This window comes from Balaenoptera acutorostrata, chromosome 9, assembly GCF_949987535.1.
Source record: "Balaenoptera acutorostrata chromosome 9, mBalAcu1.1, whole genome shotgun sequence".
Lineage (NCBI taxonomy): Eukaryota > Metazoa > Chordata > Mammalia > Artiodactyla > Balaenopteridae > Balaenoptera > Balaenoptera acutorostrata.
Window position 1 is genome coordinate 73,202,226 of NC_080072.1, and position 23,987 is coordinate 73,226,212.

Sequence of the window (23,987 nt, forward strand, 5' to 3'; positions counted from 1 at the left end):
ACACCATGTATTCTTTTATTTTGGTTTTTGATAGTAGGACCACAACATTATGCTTATTTTCTGAGGAATTGTGTGTTGTAAGATGTCTCTTATTCCAAATTCTTGGAAACTTGAAAATGTAATTTTAGTCTTGTTTGTCAGTCAGCCGAATAGTCTGACCTATAACACTCTAAAAGCCTTCATCTCTGGTTTGCTTGAGCATCTTGCTGCTGTTCCTAAAAAGCGCACTGATTGGATCCTCTCTTGAAAGTGAAGTTTACGGCGATGATTCTTTCTTTTGTTGTTTTGTTTTTATTTTATTTTTTAATTAAAAAAAATTTTTTTTATATTCTTTTCCATTATGGTTTATTACAGGATAGTGACTATAGTTCCCTGTGCTATACAGTAGGACCTTGTTGTTTTTCCATTCTATGTATAATAGTTTGCATCTGGTAATCCCAAACTCCCACTCCAGCCTTCCCCCATCTCCTCCTTGGCAACCACAAGTCTGTTCTCTATGTCCGTGAGTCTGTTTCTGTTTCGTAAATAAGTTCATTCGTGTCATATTTTAATTCCACACATAAGTGATATCATATGGTATTTGTCTTTCTCTTTCTGATTTACTTCACTTAGTATGATAATCTCTAGGTCCATCCAACAGCCTCGATTCTTGTTCCGTTTCCCCATTCTCATAAAAAGAAGCTAAAATGTATTGAGCACTTACTGTGTGCTGGAACACTGCTCATAGCCCTTGCCATTGTCTCAGTTAAGCTTTGTAACCGTCCTATGTAGTAGGTCCTATTATCCCCATTTCTTGGTAAGGTAATGGGCACCAAGAAGTTAACTCATTTGCTCCAGTTCACATAGCTAATAAATGGTAGAGCCTGGATTCTTACATTGTTTAAGAAACAGATTTGTCGAGACAGAACAAAAAGCATGGTACATCCTTCCTTTCCATTCAGTGGGTATTTTCTCCTCTGCCGTTTTTATCCTTTAAATCTTTCTAATACTCAAGTCTTTTGGCTTGACAGCATCATTCTCTTTTCTCTTCAGTCATCATGTCTTAACATCCTTCCCTTTGTCCAAAGATTGCCTGACTTCCTGCCAGGCAAGTTATTACAGTGTCTTTTCTCCCCACCTCCTAATAGTAATCTCATGGAGGCTTTTTGCCAATCAAATATCATTGTTGATTTTTATTCCCTTTTATAAGAATTCCTCAAGGGCAAGAAGATGCATTCCTGTGCAGGTGTTTTCTAGAGGGGCTGCTCTCTCTCTTCAGATGCATTTTCTGTAATCAACAGGATCGTTCTTCTGACAAATAGAGTTCAAGCAGCGCTTTGCATCAAAGGGCCTCTGTACGTCTTCTCTGTATGTCTCACCAGCTTTTGGGGACTGTGGGCATCTTCCTTTGCCTGGGCAGGGAGGTAAATCATTTTCAAGTATGACTGGTTTGCAACCTTTTTCATCTTAAAATTCTCCTTAAGTTTCACATTTTTTGCTGGAAAAGGCTATAGAACATAGAACAGTGTTTCTCAAAGTGTGGCTTGTGGAACCCTGGGGGTTTCTGAGACCTAAAAGTTATCTTCTTAGTAATACTAAGACATGCGCCTTTTTCACTGTATTGACGTTTGTACTGATGGTCCAAAAGCAAAAGTGGGTAAAACTGCAGGTGGGTCCACATGAATCAAGGCAGTGGCCCCCGACTGTACTAGAAGTCAGGCTGCTTCTCACCAGCACACAATATAAAAAGCCCGTTTCACTTAAGAATGTTCTTGTTGAAGCAGTACAAATGATCAGTTCTGTTAAATCTCCGACCTCAAGTACATCTGTTTAGTGTCTTGCGTGACGAAGTGGGAAGTACACATAAAGTGCTGCTGCAGCAAACTGAGGAGGAGCCCTTGTGTGACAAGCACTTGAATCGTGACCTTAATAGCAGCTTTTCTCAGTTTTAGTTGAAAGAACAATTGACAAACTATGGTTATGCTGAGTTAGATATTTGATAGCTGTTTTCTCAAAAGTGAATAAAGGGAGACTGTTACGTCAAGAAAATCAATGGACAGTATTTGTTACCAGTGATAAAACTCAAGATTTCAAGAGAAAATTAGAATCTTGGAAAACTTGGATTTGCCACCATGAGCTTGACAACTTCCCAATACGTAAAAGACTTTTTGATGGTTGTGATCTGTGTTGTAGTAAGAAATGTGATTTTGTCAATTTTGTCGATATTGCTTACTTGAAATATTTCCATGTATGGAAGATTTTGCATAGTTCGGTGAACCATTATTTTCCCAATGACCAATGTACGATGTTAGGAAATCCTGCACTGGTAAAGAAAAGTCCCTTCAGGGCTTCCCAGGTGGCGCAGTGGTTGAGAATCTGCCTGCTAATGCAGGGGACACGGGTTCGAGCCCTGGCCTGGGAAGATCCCACATGCCGCAGAGCGGCTGGGCCCGTGAGCCACAACTGCTGAGCCTGCGCGTCTGGAGCCTGTGCTCCGCAACGAGAGAGGCCGCGACGGTGAGAGGCCCGCGCATCGCGATGAAGAGTGGCCCCCGCTTGCCACAACTGGAGAAAGCCCTCGCACAGAAACGAAGACCCAACACAGCCAAAATCAATCAATCAATCAATCAATCAAACATACGCATCTGATTCAAGATCCTCAATTTAAAAAAAAAAAAAAAAAAAAAAAGAAAAAAAAAAAAAAGAAAAGTCCCTTCAAAGTGAAAGATGGACCAGTAGATTTTAACGTAATAGAATATAGAGGAATATCCAAGAAAAGGTTTGTTTTTAAATTTACTTATTTTTTATTGAAGTATAGTTGATTTATAATGTTGTGTTAGTTTCAGGTGTATAGCAAAGTGATTCAGTTATATATATATATATTATATATATGTGTATATATAATATATATATTCTTTTTCAGATTCTTTTCCCATATAGGTTATTACAAGATGTTGAATATAGTTCCCTGTGCTATACAGTAAGTCCTTGTTGTTTATCTATTTTATATATAGTAGTGTGTATATGCTACTCCCAATTTCCTAATTTATCCCTCCCCTCCACCTTTCCTCTTTGGTAACCATAAGTTTGTTTTCTATGTCTGTGAGTCTGTTTCTGTTTTGTAAATAAGTTCATTCATATCACTTTTTTTAGATTCTACATATAAGTGTTATCAGATGATATTTGTCTTTCTCTGTGTGACTTACTTCATTTAGTAAGACTTACTTCTAGGTCCATCCATGTTGCTGCAAAGGGCATCATTTCATTCTTTTTTATGGCTGAGTAGTACTCCATTGTATATGTATACCACATTTCTTTATCCATTCATCTGTTGATGGACATTTAGGTTGCTTCCATGTCTTGGTGATTGTAAATAGTGCTGCAATGAACACTGGGGTGCATGTATCTTTTCAAATTATGGTTTTCTCCGGATATATACCCAGGAGTGGGATTGCTGGATCATATGGTAGCTCTCTTTTTAGTTTATTAAGGAACCTCCATACTGTTCTCTATATTGGCTGTACCAATTTACATTCCCATCAACAGTGTAGGAGGGTTCCCTTTTCTCCACACCCTCTCTAGCATTTACTGTTTGTAGATTTTTTGATGATGGCCATTCTGACTAGTGTGAGGTGATACCTCATTGTAGTTTTGATTTGCATTTCTCTAATAATTAGTGATGATGAGCATCTTTTCATGTGCTTTTTGGCCATCCTTATGTCTTCTTTGTAGAAATGTCTATTTATATCTTCTGCCCATTTTTTGATTGGGTTTTTTGTTGTTTTGATATTGAGCTGCATGAGCTATTTGTATATTTTGGAGATTAATCCCTTGTTGGTTGCTTCGTTTGCAAATATTTTCTCCCATTCTGTGGGATATCTTTTAGTTTTGTTTATGGTTTGCTTTGCCGAGCAAAAGCTTTTAAGTTTAATTAGGTCCCATTTGTTTATTTTTGTGTGACCCAGAGCATGACATTCCTGCTTTTTGTTTAGGAAAAAAGGAGATAATGAAACCTAATTCTCGGAGATGTGAGAATTATCTGAGATAATGGTTGTGTATCATGTCGTGCTCAGTAACGTTACTTTCTTTGCCTTCCTTCCCTATAATTAGATAGCTGCTTGTTTTACATGACTTGCTGGCATAGTTGGCCCTGTGATTTCTCAGTTTCAGATTTAGAAGTATTTATCATATAATATGGTAGGCAGTTTCCCAGGCTTTTTCTCATCATGTTGAATTAGATGTATATTTTTGTATGATAACTTTTTTATTGTATCTTTATAACAATATTTTAGATGTAGCTGAAATAGTCATATTCCCTTACCAGTCATTCGGGTTAGCTATTATGAAATACAGGGCACTAAAACTATTGACTTCAAATCTGAATTTATTAAAAAGTAACACATTTATGCAAAGGATTTTTCACTTTAAAGAGTCAGTGCAGATTGGTTGGCTGGTTGGTTTTAGGAAAAGTTGTCTCCTTTAATTGTTCATCATTGTTTGGATTCTTCAGGTCTAACATGTTTTGGCTTAAAATGTGATCGATTTATAAAGTTTCAGTTTACCACAACTTTTCAGTTCATGTGTTGTATAAGATCTTATATGGCAGAGAAGTACAAGCTTCCCAAACCTGACTCTGCATTCAAATCAACCGTGAAGCATAGCCAAAAACTTCCTTTCTGGTCCGTACTTGTGGCGATCCCGATGTTACAGGTCTGACATGGGGGCTTGGAGGTGACATTTTAACATGTTCCATGAGTAACTTTGACACACCACAGATTTAGGATTCACTGTTAAAGTGGAGACGCCATCATGAAAATAATATGTGGCCAAATGGAAGGGATGGGAAGGGTGGTTTCATCAACTGCCTTGGTGTTCTGGTGATTGGCAGGTGGTGTGCTCTTATTACTCTAAGCTTTTATAAGAAATAACACAAATCTGCCTCATATATACTGGCATTTATGCAGGCGTGTATGGAGGGAAGGAAACTTTCCCAGAGCCCTTCCCCATTATCCACAAGCAAGGACATTTCATTAAAACTCCTCTAATATTAATATAAGAAATTAGGCAGGAAAAGAGGACTTAGAATTAAGTGTGTATTGCAATCCTGCTCCTGGGTATATATCTGAAAAAAACAAAAATACTAATTCAAAAAGATACATGCACCCCAGTGTTCGTAGCAGCATTATTTACAATAGCTAAGATATGGAAGCAACCTCAGTGTCCATCAACAGATGAGTGGATAAAGAAGATGTGGTAAATATGTATCTACAGACACACACAATGGAATACTACTCAGCCATAAAAAAGAATGACATTTTGCCATTCGCAGCAACATGGATGGACTTGGAGGGTATTATGCTAAGTGAAATAAGTCAGACAATGACAAACACTGTATGATATTGCTTACATGTGGAATCTAAAAAATACAACAAACTAGTGAATATAACAAAAAAGAAGCAGACTCAACAGATATAGAGAACAAACTAGTGGTTACCAGTGGGGAGAGGGAAGGGGGGCGGGGCAATATAGGAGTAGGGGATTAAGAGGTACAAACTATTAGGTATAAAATAAGGTACAAGGTTATATTGTACAACACCTGGAATATAGCCAATATTTTATAATAACTATAAATGAAGTATAACCTTTAAAAATTGTGAATCACTATATTGTATACCTATAACATATTGTCCATCAACTATACTTCAATTAAAAACATTAAGTGTGCATGATTGGGGGATCTTTGGAAGGCAGAATAGCATCGTAAAAAGAGCTTTGCTGTTGGAAGGGCTTAGGAGATGTGCTGCTGGCTAGTTTTGTGACTCTGGACGTGACTTTACCACCGTGGGCCTGGTATCCTTGTCTGTACAATGGGAATAGGGTGATAATTAAATACAATAATTTTTATATCATCCCTGCACTTAATAGGACCTCAGTAAACGGTAGTTCCTGCTATTATTGATTATACTCTTCTTACTAAAGGGATGTTTAATTTCTTGGGGAATATTGGTTGCTTTAAATTATGTAGCTCATCCATGAGCCGATACTGACTGATGAGGTGGGCGGGAGTGATAAGAAGAAATGTACTTGCCTCTCCAGAGTCCCAGTGCCTGTGAAACGCTGCTGCCTGGCAGACCTCTCGGTGTCACTAAGCTGCAACAGCACGCTCTCTTAGGATCCGGCAGGCTGGAGGGTCCTAAGGTCCTCGCGTCTGAACTGTTCCTCTCTCTGCAGTGTGGGTGAGAGGGAGCTTTGAGGAGCACAGCTGTGCATTCATGTTGTCACTTTAAGTCTTGGGGTTTATTTTAAGGCTCTTCATCCTGTTTGTTTTCCTTTGTTCCCAAAACATTAAGTACTTACTGTCTGCAAACAGTGATAGAAACACGTTTGAGCAATGGAGCTTACCTGCTAATAATAATTGTTTTTCCTCACTGGGAACAAAGTGTGAGCCAGGGCACCCGAAAGAATCCCTTTGTGGTCCTGAGAGAAGTATAAACAAATAGGGTATGTTTAAAGATTATTTAAATTTCAGTTGTTGAATTAATATAGGGCTTATTTATTAAAACTGATCCGAGTAAGTTCTAGAGATCTGTTATACAGCATAGTGCCTAGAGCTAACAGTATTGTATTGTACACTGAAAATTTGCTAAGAGGATAGATTAAGATCTTACCACACACACAATCTTACCACACACACACACACACACACACACATACACAAATAATAGAGGGGGTGGGAGAAAACTTTGGGACGTGATGGATATGTCTGTGACCTTGATGGTGGTGATGCTTTTACGGTGTATGCTTATCCCCAAACTCATCGAGCTGTATACATTAAGTATGTACAGCTTTTTATGTGTTAATCATACCTTAATAAAGTGGTTTAAAAGAAAAAAAACTTATCTGAGGAAAGGAATCTCTGAAGTCCAGGTACTTTTAGTTTTAGCTAAGTTAAACACCAAATACATCAACATGAAATATGAATTATGATATTATGTGTACTTGAGTCAAGATATTTATGTAGCCTTTGGATTTGATAGTAAAACCCAAATTTAAAAACTGATTTCCTCTTGGTAGATAGGGTCCTTTTATCGTGGACGCTCTCCTTGTATACTCCCTGTGACTCTGGGTGGTGGGACTGAGATGACTCCTTTTATGTATTTATTTTTTTTACGGTGCGTGAGTGGATACCCTTAGAGGTCTCCTGACTGCACCAGCTCTCAGACGTGTGAGGAAGCAGAAACCAAGGGCTGTATTTAGCACACAGTCCCAGGGCTCTGGGACCTGCCGTGGGTGTTTCATGGAACCAAAGAGCCCCTTTCTCTAAATGTGAATTTGTGTTTAAGCTACAAAATCCCTGTGATGTTGTTACCTCTAACATGTACAAAGCCCCTGCAGAATTTGGATCACAGCATGCTTGTAATTAACCTGTTTTAGCACTAGATGGCTTTCTCTCTTTTTTTTTTTTTTCCCCCCACTAGCTTTTACCAAACCTTGGTCTCCTGAGTAGATTGAAACAGACAACTCGCCTTTGAGTTAAGCTCTGTAGAATTAAGAATATGTTTGTAATTGCTTATTTTAAAATGTATCTTAATTCCATTAATGTATATTTATTGAGTGTCCATTATGTGCTAGAAACTGCTAGGAACTGTGAACATATGCCGATGTGTCGTTGATTCAATAAATATGTACTGAGCACTTACTTTGATCTTATTCCTGCTGGAAACTGGAGATACAAGAGGTGAATAAGGCAAGGTCCTTGCTGTTAATCAACTTATAAGTTAATGGGGAGAGAAAAAAAACTAAAAAAATTAAATACACAGGCAATGTAATATATTGCAGCATAAATATGCATGAAATGTGATGGGAATGCAGGTGAGTGGCATATACAAAATTGGGGGAGGAGGGGTAGATGGCTTCCTGGAGGAAGTGGCACTAGAGGAGGGCTTCCAGAGACATTTGGATAGTCAGGGTATATATTTTAGCATTTAGTGTGTGCCGAAGTAAGAGTTTCCTTGATCCGTATAGGGAGAAAGGCCCTCCAGGTGGAGGAAACTTTGGGGGAACTGCAAGTATTTCTCTAGGTTTTGTGCAAAGGATATTTGGGGCAATAGACACGAGTTACTATAGTTCAAGGCAGGTTGTGCTAAGTCATGTAGTACTTACCATACAGTGTTGTGTTCTTAGAATAGGGGTCAGAACAATTAAAGTTTTTTGTAAAGTAAGTCTCTGTATCTATAAGAAGTTCTTTTTTAAAAAAACTTTATTGAAATATAGTTGATTTACAATGTTGTGTTAGTTTCAGGTGTACAGCAAAGTGATTCAGTTATACATAAATGTATATATTATTTCTTTACATTCTCTCCCATTATAGATTATTACAAGATATTGAGTATAGTTCCCTGTGCTATACAGTAGGTCCTTGTTGTTTATCTATTTTATATATAGTAGTATATGTATTTTAATCCCAAACTCCTAATTTATCCCTCCCCCACCCCCTTTGGTAACTGTAAATTTGTTTTCTATGTCTGTGAGTCTATTTCTGTTTTGTAAATAAGTTCATATGTATAATTTTTTTAGATTCCACATATAGACCTATGATATATGTCTATCAGAAGTCCTTGATTGTAAGTAGTGCAAAGTAACTTTGGCTAACTTAAGCAAAAGAAGAATTTATTGGAGTACATTGGGCAGCTCACATATTAACGGGAAGGCTCAGAAAATGAGCAGGAACCTAGGTGAAGATATACCGGCAACCCAGGCAGGGGTAGGCTACTTGTCTTGTGATGATGGCGGCTACCATGGATACCAATGTTGCTCCTGGACTCCTGGGGGTACTGTTACCATAGATACTTTATCAACATCCTTTATTTTTCTGTCATTTCCTCAAGATTCAAAGTCTTTGGTTGGAATATCAGTTGACTGGGCCTCGGTCCTCCTAACTGCTAGAACAGGGAGGGGACCTTTTGGCTTCTGTAATGGGAGGTAGACCCAGCTTCCAAGGCTCACACAGTGAGTTCAGGGTTCTCCAACACTATTAGTATTTAATTAGAGGTGATTGACTATCAGGGATATGGTAGGTAGTAGTTGAAAGTTGAACCACCTAATTCTAAATTATTTTCCATTTCTGTAGTGTTATGAAAATAATGTACTAGTGCTTTTATTTATTTATTTTTATTAAAGTACAATTGATTTACAGTGTTGTGTTAGTTTCTGGTGTACAGCAAAGTGATTCAGTTATACATATATGTACGTATATATTCTTTTTCATATTCTTTTCTATTATGGTTTATTATAGGATATTGAATATAGTTCCCTGTACTATACAGTAGGACCTCATTGTTTATCTATTTTATATATAGTAGTGTGTATCTGATAATCCCAAACTCTTAATTTATCCCTCCCCCACCCCCTTTCTGTTCTGTTCATTTGTATCATAGTTTAGATGTCATATGGTATTTGCCTTTCTCTTTCTGACTTCATTTAGTATGATAATCTCTAGGTCCACCCATGTTGCTGCAATTCGCATTATTTCGTTCCTTTTTATGGCTGAGTAATATTCCATTGTATATATGTACCACATCTTCTTTATCCATTCATCTGTTGATGGACACTTAACGTTACTTCCATGTCTTGGCTATTGTAAGTATTGCTGCTATGGGCATTGGGGTGCATGTATCTTTTCGAATTAGAGTTTTCTCTGGATATATGCCCAGGAGTGGGATTGGTGGATCATATGATAACTCTATAGGCTTTTAAAACCAAATCCTGGATTCTGGGTCTGCAGATACAGCTTCAACCTCCTCCTTACCCATACCCAAGCACCAATGAATTCTCCATTGCTTAAAGAGACCAAACACTTTGGTGACTCAGTCCCTATGCTTCACCTCTACCTTTTTGGGCTCATCTTTCCTCACTAGCACCCTCTCCTCACCCTGAAGCAGATGAACATCCTCCTTTTTTCCACTTCAACTCAGGAGTCTCTTTCTCCTTGCCATTTTAGCTCCGAATCACCTCTGTCAATCATCAGGTAGTAATGAATTACTCCTGAGCCTCCAAAGCTTTGTGTCCCTTTGATAGAGCACTTACTCTGCCATGAAGTTTGGATAGTTGCATGCATGTTGTCTCCAGAATGGAATCAAAATATCCTAAGGCTAAGGATGGGCTTACTCATTTCTTTGTTATTTATAGCTCACATCACAGGGCCCTGTTGAACTCAATTGTTACTTTAAAGGTTAAGCATACATTCTGTATTTTGGTTCACACTGATACTATCTCAGAGATATTTTTAAATAAGCATTACAAAGTTAAACTTCGCACAACTTTAAAGGTATTCATCACAAATTCCACTTTGAGAGAGTCTAAATTAAATAGGTGTATTTATTTTTCTTGTTTTCTACAATAGATGGATTATTCCAGGGATTCAAATTCAAGTTCCATGCCCAGGAAGACCATATCTGTAGAGGCTGGGAATTTTAGAAATCTTCCCCACTCCCACCTCCTCCCCACTCCCCCCAACTTGGGTTTCAAATAATGGTTCCTTGGGAGAAAAGGGGTGAGAAGGTGTATTCAGGTGTGTGCCTTCAGTTTAGTGTTGGAGATCCCTGTTTGCTTTTTCAGTGTGTGTGCTGCGTGCAGGCGTTCATAGAGGGGGGTGCCAGGACCTGTCTGCTTCCTTCAGGCCTCAGGTTCAAGAGTGTGACTTGGCTACCCCAGGGAGGGAGCTTGGCTTCACATGAGGGCTTGTGAACAGACTAGCCCTTATTTTTCAGGTACTGGTCGTGGAGTCTCCATGCTCCCTTTAAAAACATTGTTTCTAGGGCATCTGTCTCCCTGAGCAGAGTATTCTACTCCCCGGAGAAACCTCCAGTTCTGCCAGAATCCGAAGGCTTAGTTGCTTACATTTAACTTTGAGGCCGCAGGCGCACTCAGTAAATTCCTTAGCTCTTTGAAAAGGAAGGTAGAAGCCACAGAATTGTTCTGTTGCTTGTGGTTAAAATCTCTGTTAGAGGAGGTTATTCTAATCTCGACAGTGGAATTGTTTTTAAAGGCATTAGGTGGTTTTGGCTTCCATGGAGCTGGCAGAAAGTCTTGCACTTGGGCGCAGTGACACCTGGGAGTTTTTTCGCAGTGAGTGAAGGCCCCAGAGCAAAGGGGAGAGCGAGTGCTTCCTCATCTTAGAGAACTGAGAGGGCCAGGGAATCATCGGGAGCTCTCAGAGACTGGCTTTGAAGGGACCCTCTCATTAAACTTGGTAGTGACACCATCCCAGAGGATATGCCAAGTTCTCCATCAGTCAGCAGGTAGTAAGGGAACATATACCTTATACAGAAAGTAGCAAGTACCCGTATGGTGCCTTGTCTTCAAGCTTCACCAGGGCACTAGCACCAGCATATATATATATATATATATATATATATATATATATATATATATATATATATATATATTTATTGAAGTATAGTCGATTTACAATGTTGTGTTTAATTTCTGCCGTATAGCAAGGTGACTCAGTTATACATATGCATATTCTTTTTCATATTCTTTTCCATTATGATTTATCATAGGATATTGAATATAGTTCCCTGTGCTATACAGTAGGACCTTGTTTATTCGTCCTATATGTAATAGTTTGCATCTGCTAATCCCAAACTCCTAGTCTTTCCCTCCCCCATCGCCCCTTCCCCTTGGCAACCACTAGTCTGTTCTGTGTATCCGTGAGTCTTTTTGTTTTTTAGATATGTGCATCTGCTTAACGGTTGAGTAGTATTCCATTGTATATATGTACCACATCTTCTTTATCCATTCATCTGTCGATGGTCATTTAGGTTGTTTCCATGTCTTGGGTATTGTGAATAGTGCTGCTGTGAACACAGGGGTGCATGTATCTTCTCAAATTAGAGTTCTGTCTGGGTATATGCCCAGGAGTGGGATTGTTGGATGCACCAGCCTATAGTAAGTGACTACTGCAAACTACTAGGCAGTTGATGTTTAAGTGCTCAGTTGTGCGCTTTCGATCATAATTACCGTGGCCGTTGGGGGAAGGCAGGCCACTGTAGGGGAGGTAACCTGAAGAGGTAAATGTATCGGGATGAACTTTAGAGGACTTGGGGAGGGGAGTGTGCAGCTAGAGGATGGCATTCCCAGCAGGGCCTTGGAGAATGAGGGTGGCATGTTCACGGGATGCTGGGATGCTGAGGGGACCAGCAGGACTGTTGACAGCTAAAGGAGGGGGCCGAGTGTAGACAGCCTTGAAAACCGAACAGAATTTGAACTTGAAGCTGTAGCCGATATGTTTATGTGCAAGGGAGTGGCATGCTGGCAGTGGAGTTTAATTAAGGACAGGTGATTCCCAGCTGTGTGAGTGCAGGATGATAGTGGGGTGACGGTTTGAATGTCCTCTGGTGTTTACACCCGAAGGAGACTCCTGAGCCTCTTAATGTTGGTCTATTTATGGATTCCGGATCTGATCTTAGGGAATGAATCAGTTACAGTGGAGGTGAAACAGATGAGCAGGTGACCAGGATTCTTGTTGTGCCTCTTGCCTCCCCCAGGAAACTCACTTCATTTTTACCTTGATTCATTTTTCCTTCAACAACGAGGCCTTTGTTATCCCTACTATGGAGGGAGGGGAAAAAAGTCTTGTTCAGGGTCACATTACCTAGAGGCCTCTGGACAGTTACAAAGAAAGTGAGAGAGTAAAACCATAATGGGAAGGAAGTTTTCAGTGCTTTAGAAGCCAGCCAAAAGTAGTCATGCTCATAGAGAGAGAAGCAAAGGATTTTTGTTGAGAAATGGCATGCAGTTTTTGCAATGAGAAAGGAACTGTTCTTGTTGAAATGGGTCATCATCAATATAAGGCAGAAACGTTGAACCCTCAAACTGAAATTGCAGAATTTCACCCTCTGGTGAGTACAGCACAAACAAATGTCTAGCTTTACTTCAGGCAGGAGCCCGAGGGGCTGCAAGCCCCCTGCCCAGAGGGAGACCCTGGGCAGGTTTGCTGTTGCTTCTGCCACTTTCCCCACGCAGACTAAAGCTGTGTGAGCCATGGTCCTTAGATGAAGGTTTGGGTTGAAAGTAGGTGACTGCAAGTTACTAAGTCAAGAGAACCTTACATGGAAACCCTGAGAGGCAACTCCATGTACAGATTACATAGAAGCAGAATCCTTGGTCAGCTGTGGACTCCCCTAAAACCTGCACTGTCACTTAGGCCCTGGGCCCCAGCCAGGCCTCGCAGCACTCACCGGGTAGGGGTGGTGTCCGGGCATCTCCTGTGGTTTCTCACAGTTCTTGCTCCCAGGGCTGGAGACCTGCTAACAAGGAAAACCGAATTTCTGCTTATGACAGGTATTGATGTCCAGTTTCTGATTTCAGAGATCCTTGACCCTGTTGGTTACACTATATACCCTATGTTTTTACATAAGAAAACAGACGCAAATCGTGCTACCGGAGTTCCTAACAAAGATCCTGCACTAGAACAGGAACGGAAAGATTATGTGCACGTGGGATGGCGGATGGTGTCTCTCTTGCATTTTTACTGTGTAGCCCAGGAATGTCGTGCCACCCTGTGATACACGTTATTGTCATTTTACCGTGTCTTACAGGTGAGGGAGCTGGAAGTGAAATGATGCCTTTCGGGTGTGGCAGTGCTGGGATAGCTCACTGGGTTGTCTGTTGGCTCAGTGGAGTGATGATTCCTGGGCCTGGCTGTCCGTAGGGTCTGTCCGGATCATCTGCTCAGCCGGACTTCTCTCTGCACTTCCAAGGAGAGGGGGCAGAGTGGGAACGGAACTCTCGGTCAGTGTGTGGCCACTGAGTCTTAGATGACTGTTCATATGGAGTTGGGCATCCTGTCCTTCAGTCTGCATAGGGGTGTGTGTGTGCGTGTGTGTGTGCGTGCGCATACGAAGAGCATTAGTTCTTTCTTTTTTTTTTTTTTTAAGTATTTCCTTCTTTATTTTTGGCTGCATTGGGTCTTCGTTGCTGTGCACAGGCTTTCTCTACTTGTGACGAGCAGGGGTTACTCTTCGTTGTAGTGCGCGGGCTTCTCATTGCGGTGGCTTCTCTTGTTGTGGAACATGGGCTGTAGGCGCACGGGCTTCAGTAGTTGTGGCACGACGGCTCAGTAGTTGTGGCTCGTGGGCTCTAGAGCGCAGGCTCAGTAGTTGTGGCGCACGGGCTTAGTTGCTCCGCGGCATGTGGGAATCTTCCCAGACCAGGGCTCGAACCCGGGTCTCCTGCATTGGCAGGCGGATTCTTAACCACTGCACCACCAGGGAAGTCCTAGTTCTTTCTTAATACTGAGGCCTGCCGAAGAAATGGTGAGAGGCGGCGCATCTTTGGTGCCCTCTGAGCTCAGGCCCCCCCTTCCAGCTCTGCTCTCTCTATAGCGCCCTGTGGCCTGGAGCCCTGGGGCCTACTCTCACTCGGCAGGCCGTTGGATAAGGTGTGGAAAAGCAGTTTATACCAGTGTTGTGATGTTGGGAATGGCTTACTGCAGGGTTCTTAACTGGGCTCCATGTTGAAAGCATGTATCTATACATACACACATTCCCTACACACACCTTTATACACCCATACATATACACATATATATTCTTAGGTAGGCCACAGTTTCATTGGCAGTTTACTCTCTGTTATCATTTAAAATTGTTAATCACATGATTAGATGGTAGGACCCAAAGAGTTGTAATCTGCTGGCATGTGCCATTCCTGACCTAGATCGTAATAGAACACCACACTTTTTTTTTTTAATTGAATTGAAGTATAGTTGATGTACAATGTTGTGTAGTTTCAGGTGTACAGTAAAGTGATTCAGTTTATATATATATATATATATATATATAAATATATATATAAATATATATATATATTCTTTTTCAGATTCTTTTCCGTTATAAGTTATTGTAAGATATTGAATATAGTTCCCTGTGCTACACAGTAGGTCCTTGTTGTTTATCTATTTTATGTATAGTAATGTGTATCTGTCACACTTTCTTTACTCAGGCGTATGCGTCCTCAACTCCTCACTGGCTCTGATTTGGTGGGAGAGGGGCGGAGGGTGCAGAAGGTGTGTTGGTGTTTTTTTGTTTCTTTGCCTGTGTGCACTGTTCTCCATCTAGCTTAGGGCTTCTCAGCGGTAGCTGCACATCGGAATCATATGAAGAGCCTTATAAAATACACATGCCTGGGCCCTGTCCCAGTGATTCTGATTGACTAGGTCTGGGTGAGACTGGGGTACTGGCATTGGCAAGGTTCTCCAGGTGATCCTAACACGTGGCCAAGGTTGCTCTGTGCGTCTCTCCAACTTTCCACCAATATTTTCCACCTGCCTGAAGTAGAAGCCAGGCCAGGATTTGCCTTTGGATCCTAATTTTAGCCTTGACTTTTAGATTTATAGATGTAGAAGATGAGGCCCAGAAAGGGCTGAGTTTCTTTCCAGGGTAGTCCTTTCTGGGTTGGCCAAAAAGAGAACGCTGACAGATACTGTCACAGGCATTGGAACTGTCATTTTAGGCTGATCTTTATATAGTATGTCATTCATACTCTGTTTTTATTTATCCTTAAGATCTAAGTCACAACTACATTATTTATTTTAACATTGTAAGATAAATATTCTGGTGGTCAAAATCTTTTTTCTCTTTTTCTCTCTAGTGTAAACATGCTTATGATACATGTGAGCACACGTGCAAATATTATTTCATGGGTTGAGGTAGAGAAACTCAGGAAGAAGTTGAGTAAATTTCCATCTTACAGCCTCTTAGAATAATTAGTTGCTTACTACTAGCTTTGGCCTTATGGGAAATGGGTAGATAACAATCCTAGCAAGAATTGCAAATGACCTGTTTGAATTGATGGCTGAAAAACATGATTTTTCTTCTAATGGAATTATCTCTGGGGCAAGGATTTTTTTTTTTAATGTATTTTTATTACATCGCAGGAGAACAACTCATGTTATCATGCTAAGTGACAGCAGCATGACACTGTATGATTCCAAATTTGTATGTACAAATCTTAATGTATAAAATTAAACAGAAACATACCATAAGACTAACAGCAGTTCTCTATATGATTGTATTATTGGTAATATATAATCATAAAAATGCATTTTCTTTCATTGTGAAAATCAGATACTGAAGTAGGATCAGCTTAAGCTCCTTGGCCTCTGTGCAGGTTTTCTTGACCTTTAGGCAGGGTTAGGCCCTTTGTCCTGAGCTCCCACTGTATCTAGAACAAGCCTTTGTTACAGCCAACGCTACCCTGCATCGTAACTGCCAGCCAACACGTCTGCTTCCTACTGAATTCTGAGACTCCTGACGGCAGAGTTCTTGTCTTGTTTATCGCTATAGCGTGGCGCCTGGGACTTAGAACATGTCAGGCACACATTGACTAAATGTTGAAACAAGTTCTGTTGGAACTATAGACCAAAGTAATCAGATTTAATTCTGAGGCTTGGTATTGCCCACTCCTTTTCGGGTTCCACAGTCAGTAACACAAGCATCTCAGATAATATTTTTCCTAAAAGCTTTGTCTACAACTCGGGTAAATTGCCACCGTGAAATGGGTGCTGCTTGGGTGTCTGGGTGGGAAAATTCCTTTGAGGGCTATGGAGGCATCAGACAACTCTACCTAGTGGCATCCATCATTTGAGCATGCATCTACCTCCCTTACTGGGATTCCTCGCTCACCATGCAACTTCCATGTTGTAATTTGGCTTCTTGTGGAAATGTCAAAACAGTAAATGTGCTAGCTGGCCTGGAGGGCATAAGAGACTGTTGCCTCTGGCAGCCGTGTTTCTCATGGTAAATTAATGAATTGGCAAAATTTGGATTCTGATGACCCAATGAGGTGCCGCACGCTGTGAAGTCTCTTGGCATGCTTTGTACCATCTATCTTATCTCCACCAACAGTGGAGAATCAGAGGGGAGGGCTCATTGTCCAGAATGCTAGGGGAAGGATATCCAGGATGGAAGGGAAGCTGTCGAGGTAAACTTTAGACACACCTGGACAGCTGTGGACAAACCTTCAGGTTTGGGTACAAGAAAGTTTTTTTTTTTTTTTTTTAAAGATTTATTTATTGATTGATTGATTAATTGACTGATTGCTATGTTGGGTCTTCGTTTCTGTGCTGGGGCTTTCTCTAGTTGCGGCAAGCGGGGGCCACTCTTCATCGCGGTGCGCGGGCCTCTCACTATCGTGGCCTCTCTTGTTGCGGAGCACAGGCTCCAGACGCGCAGGCTCAGTAGTTGTGGCTCACGGGCCTAGTCGCTCCGCGGCATGTGGGATCTTCCCAGACCAGGGCTTGAACCCGTGTCCCCTGCATTGGCAGGCAGATTCTCAACCACTGCGCCACCAGGGAAGCCCAAGAAAGTTTTGATATGGATTAATTCTACACGTGACGAGGAGAAGACCAGGACAAACTATACAATGATCCATTATAGTTACACATTAACGGAAAAGGCACTAAGATGTCCTTAGCCATTAACTCTCTAAATTGTTTTTCCTTGTATTTGTAACTAATCTAATTGATATTCATGTTTAGCTACCATATATATATGTCTATATCTATGTATATATACAGTTTTTAGTAGAAAAGGCCTTTTTTTTGAATTTTTGTATTTTATTTTATTTATTTTTTTATATAGCAGTTTCTTATTACTTATCTATTTTATACATATCAGTGTATACATGTCAATCCCAATCTCCTAATTCATCACACCACCAGCCCCGCCCCCTGCTGCTTTACCCCCTTGGTGTCATACGTTTGTTCTCTACATCTGTGTCTCTATTTCTGCCCTGCAAACCAGTTCATCTGTACCATTTTTCTAGGTTCCACATATATGCGTTAATATACGATATTTGTTTTTCTCTTTCTGACTTACTTCACTCTGTATGACAGTCTCTAGATCCAACCACGTCTCTACAAATGACCCAATTTCGTTCCTTTTATGGCTGAGTAATATTCCATTGTATATGTGTACCACATCTTCTTTATCCATTCGTCTGTCAGTGGGCATTTAGATTGCTTCCATGACCTGGCTATTGTAAATAGTGCTGCAATGAACATTGGGGTGCATGTGTCTTTTTGAATTATGGTTTTCTCTGGGTATATGCCCAGTAGTGGGATTGCTGGCTCATATGGTAATTCTATTTTCAGTTTTTTAAGGAACCTCCATACCTTCTCCATAGTGGCTGTATCAATTTACATTCCCACCAACAGTGCAAGAGGGTTCCCTTTTCTCCACACCCTCTCCAGCATTTGTTGTTTGTAGATTTTCTGATGATGCCCATTCTAACTGGTGTGAGGTGATACCTCAGTGTAGTTTTGATTTGCATTTCTCTAATAAGTAGTGATGTTGAGCAGCTTTTCATGTGCTTCTTAGCCATATGTATATCTTCCTTGGTGAAATGTCTGTTTAAGTCTTCCACCCATTTTTGGATTGCGTTGTTTGTTTTTTTAATATTGAGCTGCATGAGCTGTTTATATATTTTGGAGGTTAATCCTTTGTCAGTTAATTCATTTGCAAATATTTTCTCCAATTCTGAGGGTTGCTTTTTGTCTTGTTTGTAGTTTCCTTTGCTTTGCAAAAGCTTTGAAGTTTCATTAGGTCCCATTTGTTTATTTTTGTTTTTATTTCCATTACTCTAGGAGGTGGATCAAAAAAGATTTTGCTGTGATTTACGTCAAAGAGTGTTCTTCCTGTTTTCCTCTAAGAGGTTTATAGTGTCTGGCCTTACATTTAGGTCTCTAATCCATTTTGAGCTTATTTTTGTGTATGGTGTTAGGGAGTGTTCTACTTTCATTCTTTTACATGTAGCTGTCCAGTTTTCCCAGCACCACTTATTGAAGAGACTGTCTTTTCTCCATTGTATATCCTTGCCTCCTTTGTCATATATTAGTTGACCATAGGTGCGTGGCCTCCTTTATCATAGATTAGTTGACCATAGGTGCGTGGGTTTATCTCTGGGCTTTCTATCTTGTTCCTTTGATCTATATTTCTGTTTTTGTGCCAGTACCATATTGTCTTGATTACTGTAGCTTTGTAGTATAGTCTGAAGTCAGCGAGTCTGATTCCTCCAGCTCTGTTTTCTTCCCTCAAGACTGCTTTGGCTATTCGGGGTCTTTTGTGTCTCCATACAAATTTTAAGATTTTTTGTTCTAGTTATGTGAAAAATGCCACTCGTAATTTGATAGGGATTGCATTGAATCTGTAGATTGCTTTGGGTAGTATAGTCATTTTCACAATATCAATTTTTCTAATCCAAGAACATGGTATATCTCTCCATCTGTTTGTGTCATCTTTGATTTCTTTCATCAGTGTCTTATAGTTTTCTGAGTACAGGTCTTTTACCTCCTTAGGTAGGTTTATTCCTAGGTATTTTATTCTGTTTGTTGCAATGGTGAATGGGATTGTTTCCTTAATTTCTCTTTCTGATCTTTCATTGTTAGTGTATAGGAATGTCAGAGATTTCTGTGCATTAATTTTGTATCCTGCAACTTTACCAAATTCATTGATTAGCTCTCATAGTTTTCTGGTGGCATCTTTAGGATTTTCTATGTATAGTATCATGTCATCTGCAAACAGTGACAGTTTTCCTTCTTCTTTTCCAATTTGTATTCCTTTCATTTCTTTTTCTTCTCTGATTGCCATGGCTAGGACTTCCAAAACTACGTTGAATAATAGTGGCGAGAGTGGACATCCTTGTCTTGTTCCTGATCTTAGAAGAAATGCTTCAGTTTTTCACCATTGAGAATGATGTTTGCTGTGGGTTTGTCGTGTATGACCTTTATTATGTTGAGGTAGGTTCCCTCTGTGCCCACTTTCTGTAGAGTTTTTATCATAAATTGGTGCTGAATTTTGTCAAAAGCTGTTTCTGCATCTATTGAGATGATCATATGGTTTTTACTCTTCAGTTTGTTAATATGGTGTATCACATTGATTGATTTGCGTATATTGAGGAATCCTTGGGGGCAAGGATTTTAATTTAAAAAAAAAATAACCTGACTCTTTCCCCAGAGTAAACTAAGTTACTTTTCCCAGAAAGAGCCTTCAACTTGGTGCCCACGCAGAGAAACTAGTGCAGAGAGGAAAGACAGCCCAGACCCATCCCGCTGAGTGTTCCCACGATGTTGTAGATGCCAGATCGGTGTCGCTGTCGTGGTAGCTCGTGTTCAGTGACTGTAGAATTGAACACAGTGTCACGTTTAATTGAAACAGGAAGCACACTCTGCTTTGAGTGTGAAGCAGATACAGAGGAGCTGAAAGGCCAGTGCCTGGCAGAGGGCCAGAACCCGTGACCCGGGCTCACACTGCCACACAGGGCTCCAGAACTCTCAGAGTGGGGCTGAGCGCTCTGTTCTGGGTTGGGACAGGCCCTTGCTAACACGTGGTCTGGCAAAATGACCACCCCTCTCTGCATCTTTCATGCATTCCAAGAGACAGCTGCCCTTCCCCTTTTAGTTTTCCTTTTCTGGCCTCCCTGCCTCCCTCCTTTCCCCCACCTTGACCTTTCCAAACTTAGTGACTTGTCCAGTTCCTCAGGGGACTTGATTTCTGCCAGTGTTTCTGCTGCTGCCCGTGGAAGTAGGTTGTGAGAAAGGGTCCCTGCCTTCGCTCAGCGTGTCTTGAAAATTGTTATTGTGACCTCATGGGTCATTTTGGTGGGTGGCTAGACTTGTGATGATTCTGAATAGTAACTTTGGAATTTTATGAATCGAAAAGACAGAGCTGCCACTGCCAGTGGAAATGTGTGTGGGAGAACAGCTAGTGTGAGTCACACGGCAAAGAGGGAGAGGAGGACTTCACTGGCACTAATATGCACTTTGCTTTCTGCCCCCAGGTCCCCCTCCTGCCTGTTACAACCCCAGTAGTCCCATCCAGATTCTGGAAGACCCCAACTACTTTTTCCCAGACTTTCAGCTCTATTCTGGGAGGCATGAAGCATCTTTGACGGTGGAGGCAAACAGTAGCATCAGGGAAAAAGTTGGTAAGTTCTTTTATTGGCACTTGTGTTGGAAAAGCAGAACAATCTCATGTTTCTCATTTTTCGCTCTTTTGCATAATTTTTTCTGTATCCTTGTTTTAAATATCAGCATATTCGATTATTGGTTGTCTCTGTATTGGTAGGTGCCTTATTTTTAATGTTTGGTAAACCTTAACAAGGTTTTAATCGACTTTTACTATAACATGTGACCCTCTCAACAGACTTCCTAAGTATGTAGGAACTTCAGAATTATACCATTTATACCCTAATTTTCTTCTAATTCCTAAATATTCTTTTGTACTCTTTCCCAGAATCTTTCATTCCTTTTTTTCTTCTCTGCTTTCATTTATACCTCTTTTTGCAAATGATTCAGAAATTCAGAGAAATTCAAAACTATAGTCGGGAAGGAACTGCTTCCTTTGTAAAAACTTTCTGCCTATTTTTGAGGGTTTATGAGATTGGTTAAACCATGAAAAGGAAGCTTCAAAACCACTTTAAAGAAGATCTCAGGGTTCTTGCCAAATGTGCTTATGAAAAGGAAATTCAGTAGTTTTCATGCTTAATGAGACACCATTCCTTTTATTATTCATCCAAAAAAATCTTTTTCCTTTGGATATATATTTTTATTTGAATTTTTATTCATTTTATTTTAAAATGTTGATTTTTATTTGAATTTGCTTGTTTCATTAAGCCCTGAAGGTAAGGACTGTCCACTTTACTCTCCTAACCCCAGCAACTATCAGAATGCCTGAATATAACAGGTTGGCAGTTGGTATTTGTAGAGTGAGTGATGGCTCAACTCAACCCACACTGTTAATCGCTTTCCTAGGGTTGTTCATCACTTATTACAATTATTTGGCAATTCATTTTGTGTGGACTTTCAATGATCTGTTTTTGTTGTTTAAAAATTTTTGTTGTTGAACTTCTGGTTTATATCTCAGTTACTGTACACCTTCTCTGAAGGTGAGGAATAAGTTTGAATTTACTCCACATGCCGTCCTGTGAGGCAGATATGAAGCCTGACCATTATGCAGAGCAGAGAGGTTCAGAGAAGCCAAGTAATTTGCCTGAGGTCACAGAGGTGTGATTTTGGGGTCGATCAGAGTTGAGCTTCAGGAACCAGTCTGTAAAGTTCTTTATTTGGCAATTATTTTTTCTCTTATTTTTTTTTTTAACCACTTTTTTAATTGAACTATGGTTAGTTTACAATGCTATGTTAGTTTCAGGTGTACAGCAAAGTGATTCAGTTATATGTATATCTATCTATCTATCTATATATCTATTCTTTTTCAGATTCTTTTCCATAATAGGTTATTACAAGATACTGAATATAGTTCCCTGTGCTATACAGTAGGTCCTTGTTGTTTATCGCTTTCATGTATAGTAGTGTGTATATGTTAATCCCAAACTTCTAATTTATCCCTGCCCCCCACAATTCTTTCCTGAATGCCTTCTGTATATTGGGGTAGTATTCTAGGCACTGGGTATACAGCATGTGAACGTAACAGATAAAACTCTCTATTCTCTGATGCTTGAATTGTAGTAGACAAATACAGATAAATACAGTGTTGATCAAAAGGAGAAGAGGCCAGAGGCAAGAGATATTAGGCTGCTCAGGACATTTAGACAACTGGTTAGGGAACTGGAACCCGGGGAGTAGCTGAGGGCATGGAAGCTGGGGCTGCAGTCTTTGCTGTTACAGAGACACTCAGAATGTCATCTACGGTCGCCTTTTCTCATATTTTAATACTGAAAAGTGTAAGAGGGTTATAATCCTTGACAGAATCCCTTGCCAAAAGAAGACAATAAACCCAATGACATACGTCTAGGTATATACACATGTATATGTGTATTTCTATGTCTTGTTAAGCGTATCACACCACCTTCATTTTTTTCTCATTTCACTTATCACACCACCTTCATTTTTTCTCATTTCACTGTGGACTGAAAAGTGCTTGGCACTTGATTAAATGTAGGGAGCAAAGGAGACAAAAGGATCAAAATTGAATCTGAAATTTCTATCTGGTTGACTCTGATGAGGATGCCATTCATAGAAAAAAAAAAAGGCAACCTTGGGGAAGAAAGACAGTTTGGGGGAAAATGATGTGTCCTGTGCATATGTAGAAACAAAGAACCATCACTGCATGGAATTGTAAGAGTGAAGGCTGCTTATCTTTAAGGGGCTAGCTCAGCTCCCTCTATTGACAGGGGAGGATGTTGAGCTCTAAGAGAGCAAGTGATTTGCTCAAAGTCTTGCCAGTAGTAAGTAGTAGAATTTTTACTATCCTAACACTATAAATTTCCTCAATACACTACTTCTTAGTACTATTGTGAAATGGGGTAAATTATATATTTCATGGTGCTCAGATATTCTTTTACTGGTTACATGTTTGACCCCCATTACATGCAGGCACTGAGTTGTGTGCTAGGGATACCCAGGTGAGGAGGCCAGATCTTTGCTTTTAAGGAGTTTAGAGTCTGTGTACATAAGTAATTGCCATCTATTGTGACGATTGCTCTAAGGGAGGTATAATAATGGAGCCCGGACATTGGAGAAGGAGGGCTCAACCCTGCTGGGCTACAGCAGGAAGGGTTTTACTTAGAAGACAGCTTTGGAGCCATCACTCAAAGCGTGTCTAGGAATTTCCCAAGAAGGGTGTGGTGAGATGCATCTTTCTAGGCAGAGGGATGAATGGGCGCAAAATCCTGGAGGCCAGAGAGAGCTAGCATGTCTGGGAACTTCTTAGGGTATTGGTGGAACTTGAACTCCAAGGGGTTGCCGGTGAGGGGGCCAGTGATGGCATGAAATGTTGCTGGATGGATAAAGCAATGCCTGCTACACCCTGTGACGGAGTGTCAGTTTCATCCTATAATTACTTGTTGAGGAATTTTGTGCAGAGGAGTGATATGATTAAGTTTTCTGGTTTGAAAAAATCTTAGGGCAGTGGGGAAGATAAGTTGGAGTCTGAGGGGGTGGGTTTGGAAGTGGGAAGGAGACTAGTGTCAGAGAAATAGTGGCTGTT

General features: G+C 40.4%; 1 protein-coding gene across 5 annotated transcripts in view; it reads left to right on the top strand.

Moving 5' to 3' along the window:
- AMOTL1 (angiomotin like 1) overlaps positions 1–23,987 on the top strand; it is a 164,136-nt gene that overhangs the window by 69,673 nt on the left and 70,476 nt on the right. For 4 of the 5 annotated variants that reach the window (XM_057552091.1, XM_057552092.1, XM_057552093.1 and 1 more), the window contains one exon: positions 20,821–20,967. In XM_057552091.1, coding sequence (XP_057408074.1) covers positions 20,821–20,967 — 147 coding nt within the window. Of the gene's footprint in view, positions 1–20,613; positions 20,642–20,820; positions 20,968–23,987 lie in introns of those variants that run through there. The other variant, XM_057552094.1, reaches the window with a different exon arrangement.